The 18764-nt window shown below is 48.4% G+C and overlaps 1 protein-coding gene across 6 annotated transcripts in view; it reads right to left on the bottom strand.

The window, feature by feature from the left end:
* anks1b (ankyrin repeat and sterile alpha motif domain containing 1B) overlaps nt 1-18764 on the bottom strand; it is a 114630-nt gene that overhangs the window by 78716 nt on the left and 17150 nt on the right. For all 6 annotated transcript variants that reach the window (XM_037460209.2, XM_037460207.2, XM_037460206.2 and 3 more), the window contains exons 2-3: nt 4260-4340; nt 3156-3312 (exon numbers count right to left, since the gene is read on the bottom strand). In XM_037460209.2, coding sequence (XP_037316106.2) covers nt 3156-3312; nt 4260-4340 — 238 coding nt within the window. The remainder of the gene's footprint in view (nt 1-3155; nt 3313-4259; nt 4341-18764) is intronic.

Below are 18764 nucleotides of genomic sequence, written 5' to 3'. Positions count from 1 at the left end.
TTGCAACCCGGTGATCAGATCTGTGACGTCTCATCGAGTCTTTTTTTTCCACCACCGGAAAAAAAAAATCAACGTGGAACAGATTTTGACAAATGATCAACGCGAACACAAGGTCAGGCAGAAGGGAATGACGTGGAAAGTATGAACACGGCGAGTTGCTTTTTCTCCACGGGGCTCGACGATGGGTACAATTCCCGCTAATGCTTCAAAATACAGACGTGCCACATCTGTATAAATACCTTCCCTCTCAAACCCCCCCCTCCCGGATGAATCGGCTCAGATCTCGTCTCTCGCTCGAAGACACACAGGGGGGGCCAAAAAAAAAAAAAAAAAAACCGTGGAAGCTTCCGGAGCGGATCAGATTGCAGGTCTGGAGTAGAGTGAGCGCGATAATCACACCCTGGTGCTCTCTGCAGTTCACATTCATCACAATTTACTGGTGTAATTGTTGATTGCGTTATATTTAATAAACTTTATTTGCTCCTTTCCTTGTGTGGAAGTCCTGCATTTCAATTTTCCATTGGAGTGACTCATCTCCACCAAGGGATCAGTTGTCTTTATATACACTCTCTTCAACCCCGTCCTTCTTCATTTGAATACCTGGTATTCAGAGTAGAACAGTGGGAAATAGACCATTTGTTATCCAAAGGTTACATGCTGCAGCACTCTGAAGACCCTCAAGGATATTTATTCTGCTCACGTTTCCATGCAATAAAAACACAAGACTGTAAGAAATTAAAACAACAAGGTGCATGATTACATTTTTAGCAGCGCATTTGGAGTTTCCCCGGCAAAAAGACTCAACACAAATGCACCACTATGAGGGCTTTTACCAGAGGATGAGCCAATAAATTCCTTAGAAAACTCATGCAGCGTGAAGAAGCATAACGACTATCCGACTGCGAGGGTGAAAAGTGGATTCTCAGCAGACCCAACTGAACTCGAGGCGTCCTCTGCGTCGTATTTAACGAGACTTTCTGGCCCTCTGACAGGAGCCGGAGACCGGAGAGTTATCCACAGAGACAACAAACGGACATTCTTGTTGTTCATATTCAGATTCCTGGCGTCTCAGCGTCTCTGAGACGATGAGCTGCTGTCAGACTGGTGCAGTCGCATCATTCGTGGTACGGAAAGGTCACTCTTCAGGGCTGAGATCAGGTCGGAAACTAATGCATTAGAAAGGAATTTAGGAGGATTGCTCATTTTCACTCTGGAGAATCGTGGGTTAAACCACAGCCATTGAGCTTATTGAAAGAAAAAAAATCAAATCTCCAACAATAAACGCCGAAGAACTTAGAATCCCGTGAGAACGGAGCTACGTTGAAGATACAAATCGAAAGCTCCACAACGACTAATGAGACAATGGCGAGAATGTTTTGTGGGCATTTAATGGCATTTGGAGCCTCCGAAAGGACAGTTCTTTAATGTTTCCTCTGCTGTTGCTTGTATTCACGATTCAGTTGAACTGAAAGTTTTTAAACAAATGGTCAAAATGTTAAAAAAATATGTGCGTTCATTTTCTACACCTCGACAGGTTCGGACCAACGGTTTGGGGTTAAAGAGCCACTCTCCACGTGGAAGCCTAGCTAGCTAGCTTAGCTTAGGGATTGTCATCTTTTTTCTGTCTCTTGAAATTTGGTTTCAGCTATAAAACAATCGTGTCGTCCTTGACCACTACTTCTTAGGATGACATACGACTGGGAGACGTGCGGAGAAACTTGGGACTCGTGCTGCTGAGGTGCCCTTGAGCAAATCCCCAAATCCTGGGAGGTTCCTCCTCTGTGGCTAAAATAGCACAAAATAAGCAACTTATCCAAAGAGGAAATCGCTGTAAAATTCTCTTAAGCATCTCCATTTAAACACCCCGATTAACACGAAGAGGCCTCGCGGGGTTTCTTTGTGAGTCTGTGTGAGTCTGTGTGTGTGTGTGTGTGTGTGTGCGTGTGTGTGTGTGCGTGTTTTGGCAGGCAGCCGGCATCCCGTTAGGTGATGTTTGAGCAAGGCCTCTTTCCCAGGGCAGTTTCTCAGGGCGGTGTGTGTGTTCCCAGCGTCGGGTTTCATTTTGCGTGCGTTCTGGGGCATGAAATACCACAAGAGCAACGCTCGCACACAGACACACACACACACAGAGAGAGAGAGACCCTCGTGGAAAACGCACAGCAGGCCAGCGACTTTGTGACCTTTCACCTTTGCTTTAGTTCACACAGCCTCTGGATTCCCAGAAGGCCTTGCTGCACCTGGGGGGGCGGGGGGGGGGGGCTACAGGAAGTATTCCACACATGCATCCACACAACTACAAGGCAGCAGCGCAGTCTTCTAATTCTCTATTATTTCCCTTGATTCTAAGCCGCTTCCTCCTCCTCCTCCTCTGGGAGAACAAAGGGGGAGTAAAGGAGACAGAAAAATAAGAGGGGCGAGGAAGGAATGGTCCTATTTGTGAGAGGGAACACATTCCGGGGGCATATCTGCAGCACGTCATTCCCCCACACACACAGTCTAACCCTTAGATTGAGTCCAGAACATTTATTTATAATTAGATCATTCATTAATTATAATCATATTATGTTTGGGAATACCCCGAGTCAGCGGAAGGAGTTCAAGCTTAGTAGACTCCCTGGAGATGCCGGTCTGGAAAGTCTCCTTGATGGATGTCTTAATATTTTAAACCCTGTGACATCACTGTAAGCCTTGGTGACGTGTGCGAGTGTGTGTGATAGAGAGTCCGTGTATCAACGTGACCAACGCATGCAGCCTCTGCTTCTTACAGCAGACAGGACGGAGGGCGGGTTAATGTGGACCCGACACCCCCCCCCTCTTAAATCACTCGTTCGGACTTATTTAAAGAAAGACATCTAAACAACCGACTCGGTCTCGAAATGACGACTCGTGACATCATCCGGGAGGGCAGAGGGACCCCGGGGAGAAGAGCGGAAAAGGCTGACATGACCTGTCTTGTTCAGGGGGGGGGGAAGTGAGTGTCTCACTCCTTTCGGACGCGTTTGATCATTTAGCGGTTACGCAATAGGGAAGATTCCGATGACGCCCCCAGAGATGGGGTCAGAGTTCAGGGGGCCAGAGCCATTTTTGAGCCGGTGCAGAAAACCCGAACGTACCACAATAAAATTTAACAAGCGGACATTTCAGGCGGCACTCACCTGCTGGTTGACCCGGCAGTGGGATGACCCGTGGCGGAGGAGGATGCGGACGATGTCCACGTCGCCGCGCCAGGCGGCCAGGTGCAGCGGGAAGCAGCCCTTGCTGTCGGCCTGGTCGGCGGACGCCTCGAACTGCAGCAGCTTCAGGACCACGTCCCTGAGAGACGGAGACAGCGTGCGGCGTGTCAGCGCAGCTCCACTAAATAACTCGCTTCAATGACCATTTCACTCCAGCCAAAGAGCAGATACTGGGGATGTTCTCGATTGTTATGAAATCCCAAAGACAAGGGGACCTTGCTCAGACTGAACAAGGACCCGTTACGCCGCGACTCAACTTGGAAATGATTAAACGTCTCGGAAGAAGACAAAGGCCGTTTCGCTCCTCTGATGAAATGAGTCTTCGGGCCCGAAGGTCCCGTCAGCTCCGTCCGAGGAGGAGAGGTGAAGGCCTCCATTGGAGAGGTCAGGGGGCAGGAACAGAAGGAGAGGAGAAGGGCGTCGCCTCTCCCAGGAGACGCTTAACGGACTGCTTCCATAATGAATGATTAATGCGATTTTTGTGAAGCTCACTCAGGTTTAAGTGGCAGTTGTACACCAGGTTCTCACCGGGGAGGATCTCGGGGTCAATTTATGGGAACATCCAGTTTCACGCCACCCCCCCAACAAAAAAAAAAAAACAGTTTAAAGCCGGGCTGGAATAAAGCAAATCTCTGAATTCTCTGAATCGTCTTTATCTGAATTGCCAGTTCTCTTTCTGACTTCACACCTAAACGTTAAATCGAGCTTTTTGTTGGCGTCCCGATTTCCACTCGGAGGCTTCGTTTTGTTTTTTGTTTTGTTCGCCCCCCCCCGCGCTTTCCTCCTCGCTGGGTTTGATCTGAAGGAGGAAATCCACATAATTGCCCCGAAAAAAACATCACTAATCCTTCAGCTGCGCCAAGCCGGGACAGCGGGTCCGAGCCAAGGATGTCTCAGCAGGCCCAGGTGGGCCCAGGGAAACATGTTTCCATTGTAGGGTTGGTACAATATATACATACATACACATACACATATATTCATTTATAAACAATGACAAGACACTTGCACATGTCATGACATTCTTACCTGTGTCCGTTAAGTGAAGCGTGATGTAAAGGTGTGTATCCTGTGCTGTCTGTGCAGTTGACGTTCAGGCCTTTCCACATGCTGGAGAGACAAAACATAATTACATACATATATATATAATAATATATATATTTATATATTTTAAGACATTGTGACGCACACATATTGAGTATTTTGCATAGTCAGAAATCACAATCACGTTAACACATTAGGCTCGTTGGGGGATGAACTTTAATTCTGGCTCTTCTGCTGCCTGTTTCCTTAAGCTCGTTACCTTCATCACACCTGCTGCGTGCCACAGGCAGGAAATGACAAGGCACACCGAGCCAATCGGGATCCACTCTCCTCGCCAAATGAGCCAAGTGTGGTGGAGGGAGGGGGGGGGGAGGGCGCCGTGGTGTCTTTTTGAGAGCAGTTTGCAATTTTAGCCACCGGAAGAAAAAAAAACGGATGAATACCTAGCGAGAGGTAATTGATTCATTAGTGTAAAAGGGACAGTTTGGATGTAAAAAAGAGGTTTTCGAGCTCTTTCTGGAAGCTTAAGGAGGTCGAGGAGGCTTTGTCCGAGAGTGCTTTTTCCAGTTTTATTGGGTTCCGTTTCTTCTGTTGTGCCTTCACACAAGAGAGTTTAATTTTAATCTATTTCGGTCCCAGAGGCGGGAAGTATAAATTCTAATTTGGAGCAAGAGCCAGAAGAGTTTAAGGCCCGTTTTATCATATTGGCATTTAAGGAAAGTGAGTGAGGTCGACTCCCAAAAAGTCAATCAAATAAAAACCACACAATTCAGAATCTCGTGAGGACGGCCAGCAACGCGCACGCGCGCACACACACACACACACACACACACACACACACACTACTACACAAACAGAGCAGCGGGTTTTCCCAGGGCTATAATTATGTGACCTCTCCTTTTCACATGAACCCCTCTGAGCGCGTCAGAGAGAAGTACTAATTAGTCGAGCCCTTCTGGGCTCAGAAGCAGAATCAACCGACGACACCTTTTACTTTGAAAATAAAACGAACTGTGTCTCACAGATTTTAGCATAGTTTTAGTTGTTTTGCAGATTGCTTTTTGTTTCAACTTAAGGCGCTTTATTCTTTACTCACGTGATTTATAGCTAAAACTATTTTTGACCGGTTCTACTTTCAGAGTAAAAACATTCTGGGACATTTGGACTTTATTGCATGTTCCTTTTAGTTCAGGGAGCAGAACATTGAAGACAGTTGGACAGACATCAACACAATGGTCAAGGTCAGTGATGTCACACAGTGACACAGAACATCTATTGATTAGTCTGTAGCTAAAGCATAATAATATTTGACACACACACACACATGCACAGTATGTACACACATAAGTCAGGGGGACACCCATAGAGGTCAGAGGTCAGGGGACCCCACACCACAAGCCCTTTTCTCAGAGTGTGTGTGTGTGTGTGTGTGTGTTCGATATCGATCAGGCTGCAGACCACGTGCAGCGCTGACCTATGAGGAGCCGGAGGACGGCTTGTTAATAAGAGCGGGCCGACGGGGGGGGGAGACGGGGGGAGACGGGGGGAGGGATGACAGTCCAATGAGGGCTCAGCTGTGCAGTGTAGTCGGTTTTATTTCCCCGGATCCACAAACAAGCCACAAACAAGCCTCCGTGTTCCCACATGCAATAACTCATTAATCACGTGAAACGGAAACACAGATAAACTCCCGTGAGCGGTGTTTCGCTAACTTGTTGTTGTGTTAATCGAAACAAACCTGACCTGGAACACACACACACACACACACAGTGCTGTTACCTTCAAACAACCAATCTGTACAGCAATTCATTCAAAGAACTTGCTGTTACAAGGATTCCTTCATGTGAGCACCTCCCAAAACACCCCACCTACCCCCCCAGCTCTGCTTCATAAAAAAAAAACGCACAAACAAACGTATGTATGTGCCTGCCGCTGAGTGCATGCGTGCACCATGGTGTTGTGCTTAGATTTCACTGCTGGGTGTCGTTCCAAACACCTCCCTGGTCAAAACAAACATACTTTAAGCTTCACGTCTTTGGGTTTTCGGGCACAAACCATTTTTGAAACAGCCTTTTTTCCTACTACTTCTCTCATTTTTATTGTTTATAATGATCTCATTCATTTTTGTATTTAAATGATAGACTACATTTGTGTCCCTTTGCCCTCATACTCATTGCTTCTGTGAATTATTACTACTATTATCATTGTTATTATTAGGACCAAAACAGAGAAGAAGAGAGACTACTTGGACTATAAATGGACCTAAAACAAATATATGAGTATATGGGTAATCTTTCTCTCCAATGAGTCCTTTTGTATCACTATAGACGCTGCTTCCTTGTACCCAACATTGCAATTTGCATTATTTGCCGCTGCACCGATATGTTTGTGGATCGTGTGTGTGTGTGTGTGTGTGTGTGTGCTCCAGCAGCGAGTTTCCCTCCTCCGGGTGTCTCCCCCTGTCTCTTTGCGGGCAGACCCGTTAAAAAATAATAATAAATAAAAGAAGGTAAGGGGGTCAAAGGTCACAAAAGGCCCTCTGTTTGAACCCTTCTTCCCTCGGCCTTAAGTCACTTTACCGCCACCGACGGGGAACCACAAAAACGTTTTGGGGCCCTTGGGGGCGTTTTGAGGCGGAATAGCAAAACTTCTCACTGGGCTTCCCCCCCCCCCCCCCTCAACGGAAGCCTCCACCTGCTGCTTCTTTTTTAGAGCTCGAGTCCCCGTTGTCATGGTCACGCTACATCAAAGCAAAGCGCCGTCTTCAAATGAACGCAGGAATTGGGGAAACCTTTGTAGTGCTGGATTCTTTTCACGGAGACTCAATGTTGAAATTTACGCCGCCTGATGAAATGTAAATGTTTCACGGAAGAATAAATAAAAACACCACAATCTTCCTCGGAAATCAAAAAGAAGGAAGCGGTGTGATGGTGAGGGGTGTTCGCTATCAGACAGGAAGTGGACTTGCTTCATATCCTGTTTTGAGCGACAAGCGGAAGCGGTATACCTTCAGATTGAATCTCACTGATACGACCGGGCCGCGTAACAGAGACGAGCCGCGTAGGACGCACCGTCTCCACAGCGCGTCCTTTAGGTCCACAGAGTGTACGCACCTTCTCCACAGAGCGTCCTTTAGCTCCACAGAGCGTCCTTTAGGTCCACAGAGCGTCACGCACCTTCTCCACAGCGCGTCCTTTAGGTCCACAGAGCGTCCTTTAGGTCCACAGAGTGTATGCACCTTCTCCACGGCGCGTCCTTTAGGTCCACAGAGTACGCACCTTCTCCACGGCGCGTCCTTTAGGTCCACAGAGTACGCACCTTCTCCACAGAGCGTCCTTTAGGTCCACAGAGTACGCACCTTCTCCACAGCGCGTCCTTTAGGTCCACAGAGCGTCACGCACCTTCTCCACGGCGCGTCCTTTAGGTCCACAGAGCGTCACGCACCTTCTCCACGGCGCGTCCTTTAGGTCCACAGAGCGTCACGCACCTTCTCCACGGCGCGTCCTTTAGGTCCACAGAGCGTCACGCACCTTCTCCACAGCGCGTCCTTTAGGTCCACTGAGCGTCACGCACCTTCTCCACAGCGCGTCCTTTAGGTCCACAGAGCGTCACGCACCTTCTCCACGGCGCGTCCTTTAGGTCCACAGAGCGTCACGCACCTTCTCCACGGCGCGTCCTTTAGGTCCACAGAGCGTACGCACCTTCTCCACAGCGCGTCCTTTAGGTCCACAGAGCGTCACGCACCTTCTCCACAGCGCGTCCTTTAGGTCCACAGAGCGTCACGCACCTTCTCCACAGCGCGTCCTTTAGGTCCACTGAGCGCCACGCACCTTCTCCACAGCGCGTCCTTTAGGTCCACAGAGCGTCACGCACCTTCTCCACGGCGCGTCCTTTAGGTCCACAGAGCGTCACGCACCTTCTCCACAGCGCGTCCTTTAGGTCCACAGAGCGTCACGCACCTTCTCCACAGCGCGTCCTTTAGGTCCACAGAGGGACAGCATCGTCCCCCGTGATGACGCTTCTGCTTTACACTCTAATGTCCTGAGCAGGTGCTGAGGAGCTTCACGTAATTGTGTGTTTGTGAGTGTGAGGTGAGGTCAACAACAGAGAGACAATAATGGTGCACTGTGTGTGTGTGTGTGTGTGTGTGTATAAACTCTCAAAAGGCCAATTACGTTTCTGCCTGCGTTTTACCTCCTCGGGAACCACAACACAATCTGCCGAGAAGAGCACACAAAATGTGCAAATGGGGAGAAAAGGGGGGAGAGAGGGATGCTCATGCTGTGCATACGCAGCTGAAGCCCGATTGACCTTTTTCGGCCAATAATAATAGTGATGTTGACCTCAAATATGAAGCCCCAATAAAATAGCACAATCCCTCAGATTGAATCAAGACATGTGGCACAGCCGCAGCACAACAGCCGTGTCATTTTCCACCGTTTCTCCCCCCCCCCCCCGTGTTATATAGTCCCAATTCACACTTCTGAACTCGGGCAACCCTGCACCGCTTCTCCGGTAAACAGCTCGGACTTAATCTAATGAACAGAACCTCCAGCGATGCGAGAGGACCAGGCGAGAACATTAGGTGAGAATCGATATCCTGTGACGCCAGCCGCTCAGCTGCTCATCAAGTGATGCCCCCCCCCGGCACACAGGAAGTCATTTATCTAAACTGACCTCTGGTACACAACAGAACATGGATGTTCTCTGTCAGGGCAGTGGGTCAAAACACACACACACACACACACACACACACACAGTGACCGGAGCCACTCGTCAATAATTAAAACAAGACATGAGTAATCGATAGCTACGCTGCTCCCCACCAGCATCTATATAGATGTGGTTTGAGCATTGATTATTCGGCCGTCCTAATGGGAGAGACAAATATGGGAGAAAAATAAAAATCAGCTGTTTCTTTGTGCTGGTGGGGGGGGGGGGGGGGGTGTTGTTTGTTCCTGCTGTTACCTGCAGTTTAAAATGTCCTCCCCGGGACAGGACGGGCACAGTGCGACGGTGGAGGACATTTTTTGGGGCCTGCGTTGGATCCGTGTCGAGGTCAGTGAGATGGGCTGCTCATCCATCTGCACACGCAACCGCAGCCAACCAAAGCCTGTATTTATCTTGGACTCATTTATTACAGCGCGGCCTCAAGCTGGGCGACGTCACCCACACCCACACACACACACACACACACACACACACACACGCTTTACTGAGGCGTTCACTGGCTCACTACACACCACTTTAAACACAAAAAGAGTACAGCTAGGTCTAGGGTTGGGTATCGAGAATCGAGAATCGATTGGAATCGGAACTAGCTTTGCGATTTACCCGGTATCGTTCAAAAGTTTAAAATTCGATTCCTAGTTTCGATTCTCAGTCCGCCGGCGCCGACCGGAAATAGAAACCGCTGAACACCAACGAAGAAGCGTCCACCGGCGTGTTGGCGTAACAGCGCGATCGAACATGTATAGCGTGCGTCGGCGTTTCAAAGTGTGGTTACACTTCTCGAAACAAACCGAAAACTCGGCAAAAAACTCCCGGTTGTTGTGAAGTTGTGACGCATCGGACCAGTGCGCGCGCGGGTGCCGGGTGGCGTGAGCGGAGCGGCCCTCTGTTAAAATGAGCGGTGAGGCTGGCGCTGCAAAGAAAAAAAAAGATTGTACTAGCCCTCCCCGCGTCGACCGCCAGCAGCCCCCCCCCGTCAGCGAAAGTGTCCCTGATTTGAGGTTGGGAGAGTTGCGCGCGCCCCCCCCCCGTGTGCCCCGTGTTTGACGCGCTGCCTCTTCCTCTGATTCCAAGGGTTCGTCCATCAGTGGGAGCAAGGTAACGTTTAAGTACCTGCAGTATCACACACTCACGTGTAAATGTGTTTTTGTGAGGTTTCAAAAATAAAGCTCTCTGGAGGAAAGTGTACCCCTGTTAAAATATATTCATAATTTATAATGTTTATACAATATTCAAGTTCATAGTTTGATATTTATATTGTAGTTGAAAACAGCCCTGTTAGAAATTCATAGTAAAGTTAATAAAAAGTTCATAGAATTAACATTGGAGAAGGTCAGACTATTTCCTTCAGAAAGACCCTTGGTTAGCTAGCTCATTTAAAATATCTTAAACTTAAACTTTTTTGACCCTGTCTCTTAAAAGAATCGGAATCGAGAATCGCTGGGAACCGGAATCGAAACCAGGAATCGAAATCGGAATCGGAATCGCTCAAATTCAAACGATACCCAACCCTAGCTAGGTCACGTGACGTCATTTGATATCATCTGCAGGTCATTCCATACGTTTCATCTTGCAGCGGAACCTAATGACATCATGAAGAGATTTACCGGCTCTTTGCAAATGCCCCTGAACTTTGACCTCCGTCACAGGCTGACAAGTCACTCGATCCGGATGACAGGGTGAGGAGCTCGTTCGGGGGGGGGGGGGGGGGGGGGGGCTAAGAGAGATGAGGAGAGAAGAGAGGAAGGAAGAAGGGAGACAGCTGGAGGGATGGACACAACACCAGAGCCTGAGCACAGCTGAATAATACACTTAACCACGAGAGCTCCTTAAATAGAGATGGAAACATTCGAAGGCCTCAGCATCAGCACGACGGTGTCCAGATATTTGACATGAAAAGCCCCCCCCCCCCCCCCCCATGGAACCTCTCTAAGAGGACCGTGAGTCTGGTGGAACGTGGAGAGAGAGACGGGACTTGTAAAAGCGACGAGCATCTATTTGGGCTAAAGTTCAACCCGTGTTACGACGTCGCAGGAGAAAATGTAGTAAAAATATTGCAACACATGTTTATTTTACCGCAAATTTAAAACCCCCCGCGACGCGACGCGATGCACGTAATTCCGCTAATGCTCCGCGCGTTTGATGCTCGAAGCGGCAATCCCTCCAAAACGCGGCGGCGAGAGGCGCTGGTGATTTACACCGAGGCCTTTCCAATCAGTCACAGACTGGAGAGCCACAGACAATCTGCGTGTGTGTGTGTGTGTGTGTGTGTGTGTGTGTGTGTGTGTGTGTGTGTGTGTGTGTGTGTGTGTGTGTGTGAGTGAAATTCTCCTCTCGGTGAGTGAGCGGCAGAGAGCCTTTAGAACGGCAGCCGGCCACAAATCCATGAGCGCCGAGCATCGATTAGGCGCCGATGCGTGGCATCAGGGGATTTGGAGACGTGGGCTCTGGGTCTTTATCTAACTGGGAGAACTAATCCGCCCGAGACAAACATTTACACTGTAGATCTTGCCAGGCCGAGAACCTGGTTTCGGGGGGGTTTTATACACTTATAAGAAGAAGAAAAAAAACACAATAGCAACAGCTCGGCCTGGTCGCCATCTAAACATTTACAGCGCTGCTCAACGTCTGCGTCAAACTCGGCCCTGTGACGCTGTGTGTGTGTGTGTGTGTGTGTGTGTGTGTGTGTGTGTGTGTGTGTGTGTGTGTGTGTGTGTGTGCGCGTATCAGGGCAGCAGCAGACATCCAGGGCTATATAAGGTCTGATGGAAAGGTTCGCTCACTTCACCGAGTCACGAAGCGATGGGGGGGAGGGGGGGGGGGGGGGGGGCGGCATCAGCCATTCAAACCAAACAGTGGTGACGATAAGAAGCAAACCTTCATGTGTAATCTTTAGAATCGCTTCAAACAGGAACTCATATGGGGGGGGAAACAAAATACATCTTCACTCGGAAACAGGCAAGGAAACTAGCCCATCTGCACACCTGTCTACAGTGTGCATCGCCATAGCAACCAACCTGTCATGCCACTGCTAATGAATTAGCAGCACGCGCTACTGTGAGCTAATCGCGTTTATTACTCCGACAGCGGTCTTTGAAAAACCTCCTCCGGTCGGATATATACGACGTAGAGTGGAGGGACGCAGCGAGCTCGCCGAGCAGCTGTCATACCCCCCCCACCCCCCCTCTTCCCATCCTCCCCCCCCTCCCCCCCGCGAGAGTGTATTAGGTCTGTCAGCAGGACTGCCGCATCCCATTTAAACTGCTCAGACCGCAGGGTCCCACACCTGCTGCCGCAGGACCTGAAGAGGCACGCGCCACATTTGGTGGATTTTTGATCATTCGGATGAACTGCAAGATTAAAAAGCACAATTCTCGTGCGTCTTATTTTACCGATAAAATGCAACCGAAATATGTACAAAACTGAGAACAAAGCAGAGAAGAGTAAAATAGGATTTTCTGTGCGGTACATTTACTCCAAATGTGTATTATTGATGTAAAGAGAAATCTTTTGTGCATGCTGTTATTTCACAACACAAAGAACAACACGTCTTAGGCTCATCATGTAAATAAACTTGCATGTCTGGTCATCCAACTCAGTGGAAAAATGATGATCCGATTCTTATCCAGCCTCCATGCTGCCGTCGTAGTATTTTTTGTTGTTGTTTGTTGTGGTGGACATATGCAAACAAATGTTTGTACCGTAGGGTACAAGTTCAAGTCTCTGGTAGAGTAACCGGGCAGCTGCTCAGCTATCACCGGGCACTCATCCCATCGTTGGGGGGGGGAAAAAAAATAAAAAAAATCAGTTGAAGTGTTGGGCTCCATTTGCCAAGTTGGATATTTATTCAACTTTCCTGCCAAAACAAAAAGAAGAAAAAGAAGAAAAATCCCTGATCTGCAGGAAATGCTCGAGGCAAAGAGCTTTAAAGGGGCCTTACACTGGCAGACAAATAGTGACTTTCTATTGACTTCTATCAGCAGGTGAGACGACAACAACAACAACAATTAACCCTCTGTGAAACAACTTATGTCTGAAGCAAAAATATCTTTACATTTATATTTTCAGGAGAAGAGAAAGTGACCTCGAGTGAGCGGGCGATCCGAACTGTACGAAGGAAACGTGTGAAACAGCAGCACAGGCTTTTCGATCCAAGTGGTTCAGATGTTCTCTGTCTCTGGAACCCAGTAATGAGGTGAAATGAAACCTGGAAAAAAAACCGACGGGGGGTGATGGGGGGGGGGGGGGAAACGGGAGGATCGATAACAGTGTCAGCGCTCGGCTTCATCTATAGGTCAGCGACACGTGGGATGACATAACTGAACCTCTTTGTAATTTTGTGACGGATGGCGCTTATTATTTGTGTTCCTGGTCGATACCAGCACCCTGTCCTAAAGACCCGAAAATAGGACAAGCCGTTTACCCCCCCCCCCCCCCCCCTTTCAGAGTATTAGGCTAATCTGTTCCCGACAGATATGAGAGATGTGGATCTCTTCAAAACTTTGGTATCAAACTATTTCTCTAACGCGCTTTAGGGAACCGTGAAAAAGAAAAAGGAGAAGGGGCCGAGCCCTCAAGCAACGCTTCCACCAGCTGCAGCCATCCCTCAAACCAAATAAACACAAAAACAGGGACATTTTGCATTGGGCTTTTGGACAAAATGCAGGGATTCACAGTGTGTCCAGTGCAGATACAACGAGCCATTTGTCTCTCTGTTCAAACACATGTTTATCCTGCAGATACTGAAAGCACCGCTTCGCTATCTGTGTTCTCACTTCCTGCAGCTCTCGGACTCAAAACCAATGACACATTCCCCCTTTGCAGCCTTTTTTTTTTTTTTTTTCCTCTCCATCTTGCCCGCTATTCTTCCCATCCATGCTTTGCCATTTGCAAAAAGAACCCCGACACAAAACGCGCACAAATACGCACTGCCAACTTGTGTTCACACACAGCTGCATGCAATTACCCACCACAAGAAGGGTATTAAAACATGAGGTTCGTGTGTGTGTGTGTATCAGTGATTATTTACTCTATCGACTACATTAATCTCTCATAGATATTGACGGCTTCGCTTTGCTATTCGTCCGTTACGCCGTAAGAAAGGCTGTGAAGTGGATGCACTTCCTAAATGATCCTTTGGTGATTTATGCAAATGCAAAAGGCCAAATTAAGCATATATTGGCTCTGATGAAGGACATTTAGACCGCAAGGCAAAAAGAACGTTGTTCTTTAAGTGCTGCGGATATCTGTTCCACCAGCTTGAGCCTCTCTGATGATTCCAGCACCTTGGATGAAAAAAAAAAAGCTTCAAATCCCAGTTAGGGAGATTTAATCCTCGCGCAGAGTGACTTGAACTGCTTCAGCATCGGGAGGAGGAGGAGGAGGAGGAGAAGAGGAAGACTGGAAAGTGAGTGGAAGAAAAGAATTCACCCCAATTACACCCATCAAACATCCGGTGCCTTTCAAGACTTCGGTGTTTATCCTCCGCGGCGTTTTCCAAACAAATCATCTGAAAGGTTAGAAACAAAGATCCCGTCACATCACGGAAACACAGCAGCGCCTGCATCCATCCACCTGCTACCTGGGACCTTGAGAACAGGTTTTTAAGATTGTACCGATGAGTTTCTGGGCTCCGAGACCCATCAAACTGCTTTGAGCCTCCCGGGATGAATCCTCGTGGACGTTTCCTGCACCATAAAAACTCTAAAATCATCCCTTTGGAAACTTATTTTATTGTTGTAGAACTTTTACATGAAGAGGATGAGCATTTGAATTAATTCACATATTGCATTCATCAGCGACACAACGCCACCAGAATGCCATACGTGCCCGAGTAGAGAGGTCAACACTCGCCTCTCAAAGTGACCTTATTCCAGGAAAGTATGTACGCTAGTCAACGGGAGGAGGAAAATAGTTCCTGCATGAATTACACATGAGTTTGTCCGGTTTAAAGATCATTTAACACGACGCCGTGTTAAGCCGTTAACACGGCTTCATAATTACCATCTTGCCTGATATGTTTGGTCTTCAGCGGTCCTGTGACTTAATCAAATTAGACTTAATCAAATAACGGCCCCACACAGAGAGCAGGACCTCGCCTCTAAATAATAATAATAATAATAATACTTATCTCCTGCTTTAAAAATGATTTATTCTGTTCTTTATTTAAAAAGAAAAACAAGTACACGGCCCAGTCACAATCGTCACTTCTCCACCTCGCACTGACACGCATGCTGCAATGGTAGCGTGCATGTAAACACACACACACACACACACACACACACACAACGTGCTCCTCTACGTCAACACGAACCCCCTCGGGTTGCAGGGAGGAGGACGACGCCTCTGAGGAAAGGTGCAGACAAACGAGAGCCAATTACAGGCCGGCACGTGAATCTGAAGGGCAGTCGCGCAGGGCCCCCGAACGCGGCGTCGTGATTACATATGCAAACACGCTGTAAATACACAGCGGGGCGTAAGACCACGGAGGCCACTGTAGACGCGAGAAAACGCGTCCTTTAAAACACCCGGAGAGCTCGTAAAAAAACAAGGATGTTAAGAGCACAACACATGCAGTGGACTTACAGCAACGTGCGTAACCAAACGGACGTAAAGCCTGTAGTGACACATGCATCATGCACGAGACGGTGTGTGTGTGTGTGTGTGTGTGTGTGTGTGTGTGTGTGTGTGTGTAAGACAGCAGCAGAGACAAAGAGAGGGGAAGCAAAGAGGGTCACGTTGCTGCATGAATTAAGCCATTATCGGTAAGGGAAGAGGTGCACGAGGCGCTCTGAATCGAAGAGAAGTGTCCTTTGCTTTGCTTCAGCTGCTCTCTCTTTACGATTTGAGAGGCGTGAACGTCTCCCTCGGTTCCAATTCTGCCTTTTGCCGTACTCCTCTAACTGTATTTCTCTCTGTCTCACACACACACACACACACACACACACACAAACATGCCGAAATGTCCGAGACGAGAGGCTGCAGTCTCCACCTGGTCGGTTTGTCACTTCCTCTTATTTCTTATGGACTCTTTGGAAAGTGACTCTCTCTCTCTCCCCCCCCCCCCCCCTGCTCACACTTCCTGACAGCTCATTTCAAGCCTGCGGTGGCATGGAAGACCACAATAAAATAAGGTTTATATGTTCACTCCTAAAAAACAGCAGGCATGTTGTTAATCATCTAGGCATATTTATTCATTATAGATTTAAAGACCCTTTAAAAAGCCTGATATTGAATGATCCACGAGAAGTCATCAGCGTGCAGACCCCCCCCCTCAGCCCCCCCAGCCTCCCCAGCGCTGCACTGAGAACCTCCGTCTTGACATGCGGTCGTGTTTGTGCCTGCAGGAATGCCGCGGATCACACAAAACAGGCTAATTTTAGCCCCAACATGCCAGAGGACAAAGGTCCATTTGAGCCGAAAAAAAGCTACAAAAGGCCTCGAGATTGTCTTTGGATGCATTTGACGCGCTTTTACAATCTATACCTTGTCCGTGAAGCGTTTGTTACAGTCCCCTCAATAAGACCTTATTTCTAGTGAACGTGAATACATTCCACTGCTTCGTTATCTGCGATGACGATGCCACAATTTTCCTCTCGGGAATCATTCGCTCTTGCTTAAATAAATAATTAGTCCCTCATGGTTGGGATTCATTTCGTGAGGAGAAGTTCGTCAGCGGCAGCAGTGTGAGGCCGAATTTAACATTCAACGCACACACTGTGTCAGTCATTGCTATTCTCCTCGCGTACCTGCAGCTGCGCGTCTGCGTGTACCCTCTCGGTACGGGGATCTCCCTCCATCTTCCTCTATGATCCTTCCTCCCCCCCCCCTTCCAGCTCCAGCTCATCACTCGGCCTTCATTTTAGACCCCCCCCTTAATCCTCTCTGTGGGTTTCCCCCCCGTGCCCACCCTGTAGGCTTCCTCAGACAACCCTCTTCTTCCTCTTCCTCACCGCCCAGAAAAAAAGAAAAAAACACATTGAGGGAGATTTCACCGTGAGAGGTCCCCGCTTCGCTCCCACACTGAGGCAACACACACACACACAGCGGGGCTCATGAAATATGCATGGACACATGGATAGCAGCACTGTACTGGACTTTAGGGAGCACGTACAGTGTGACCCACTTCATGTGCGGCCCTGCACAGCAAGGAAGGGACCAGAGAGGTGAGACCACGCTGGCCGCATGTGTGTGTGTGTGTGTGTGTGTGATTGGGTGAACGAGACCACCGATTGGCTAACGGACAAATCTAGAAGCTAATTCCAATTTGGGAGGGGACACACTCACTCACTGAAAGACACAAGCAAAGTAACACAAAAAATGCTTCCTGGTTGGATGGATTGAGGATTATTCTAAAGCTATAGAGCTACAGACCCAAAAGGACTCAACCATTCATAGCAATGGATAATCCCGAGTTAATCGGGTCGGGTCAGAGGTGTAAACGAGATAATGGAGCGTGCTGAAGTGCCGCCGACGCAGTTTCTGGAAGCTCATCAGTGCAGACAAGAGTCCGTCCTCAGCGGGGTGGAAAGCAAGAGGGCAAAGGTCAAGAGGGTGACGTGGCATCCTGTCACAGGCCCCCCCAAACCTAAACGATTACGCAACAAATGCGCTGGTTGTTTAAGTTATTTAAGGGTGTATCAAAAAAACGAAATCACCGCTGAGTGACCCAGAAAACCGCTGCGTCACCCGTAACTCAACACCCAGCGGGAATAAAAGCGCCTCTCCTTGACATTTACCTCATTCTACTAATGGTTACAGTCCAGTAGGTCCGCCATCACGTGTCAGCGTGTCAAACCGCCGCGTGAAGCTTATCTGTTACGGGTCACAGGAAAAGATTGAATTCAACCTCGTCTCTCGTTGTCCGACCCGCTTCATTCGTTTCACGCTGCTGCTGAGCATGGCCAAAAAAAAAAGCCCCAAATAGGTATTACTCGCGGAAATCAGTCCCCCAACAAACGTGTTTCAGTCACAGTTGGTGAAAACTAGTTGTGCCCAGGTGAGACTACGTGAGGCTACAATAAGAAGGAAGGGTGTTGGGCCTGAGAGGCACAGAGACAGAATAACACAGAGTCATGCAGTTCATCGGGTCAGTGGCATTTTTTTTTTTTTTTCAAGATATTTAATACATTCAGGGTATTCCATTCAAATGAACACTGGACCGACACTGCAGTCCCCTTGAGACAAAAACACAAAAAGCACCGGTGTCCTGTTCTATATCGGACCTCTGAATCAGCAGCAAAACATCCTCGGGACTGCAGCACACACTCTCACACACACACACACACACACACAGAGAGAGAGAGACAGACAGACACGCACAGACACACTCTCCCTTTGTCGCCCCGTCCCGCTGACCCCTCGGTTTCAAGCCCGCCGTTGTCTTGGAGACGCAGAGCGGACAGAACAAGCTGTCTCGTTTCGGATCGGGCCGGAGACCTTTCAGTGAAAAATAAGGAGAATAAGCGCACGCACACACACACACACACGAGTGAAGACACCCATACAGAAGCAGGAATGCATGCTGTATCACAGGAGCCCCCTCAGACGACCCTCCGGACGCTTTCACACACTGAGAGAAAAACGCTTCCCCTTCTCAAAGCTCAGATTTTAAATTTTAATACAATATTTAAACAGATTACAGAAACCAACATCCTGATTATTTTACGCGCATCAAAACTGTAAAGGGGGGGGGGGGGGTTGTTTAGTGCAATTCATGTGATGTTTTACAAAGAATTGTGCGCTTTCTGACCAAAAGCC

This window comes from Pungitius pungitius, chromosome 2 (genome assembly GCF_949316345.1).
Source record: "Pungitius pungitius chromosome 2, fPunPun2.1, whole genome shotgun sequence".
Classification (NCBI taxonomy): domain Eukaryota; kingdom Metazoa; phylum Chordata; class Actinopteri; order Perciformes; family Gasterosteidae; genus Pungitius; species Pungitius pungitius.
The sequence above is the reverse complement of the archived record's forward strand: the minus strand, read 5'-3'. Positions and strand labels throughout refer to the sequence as shown.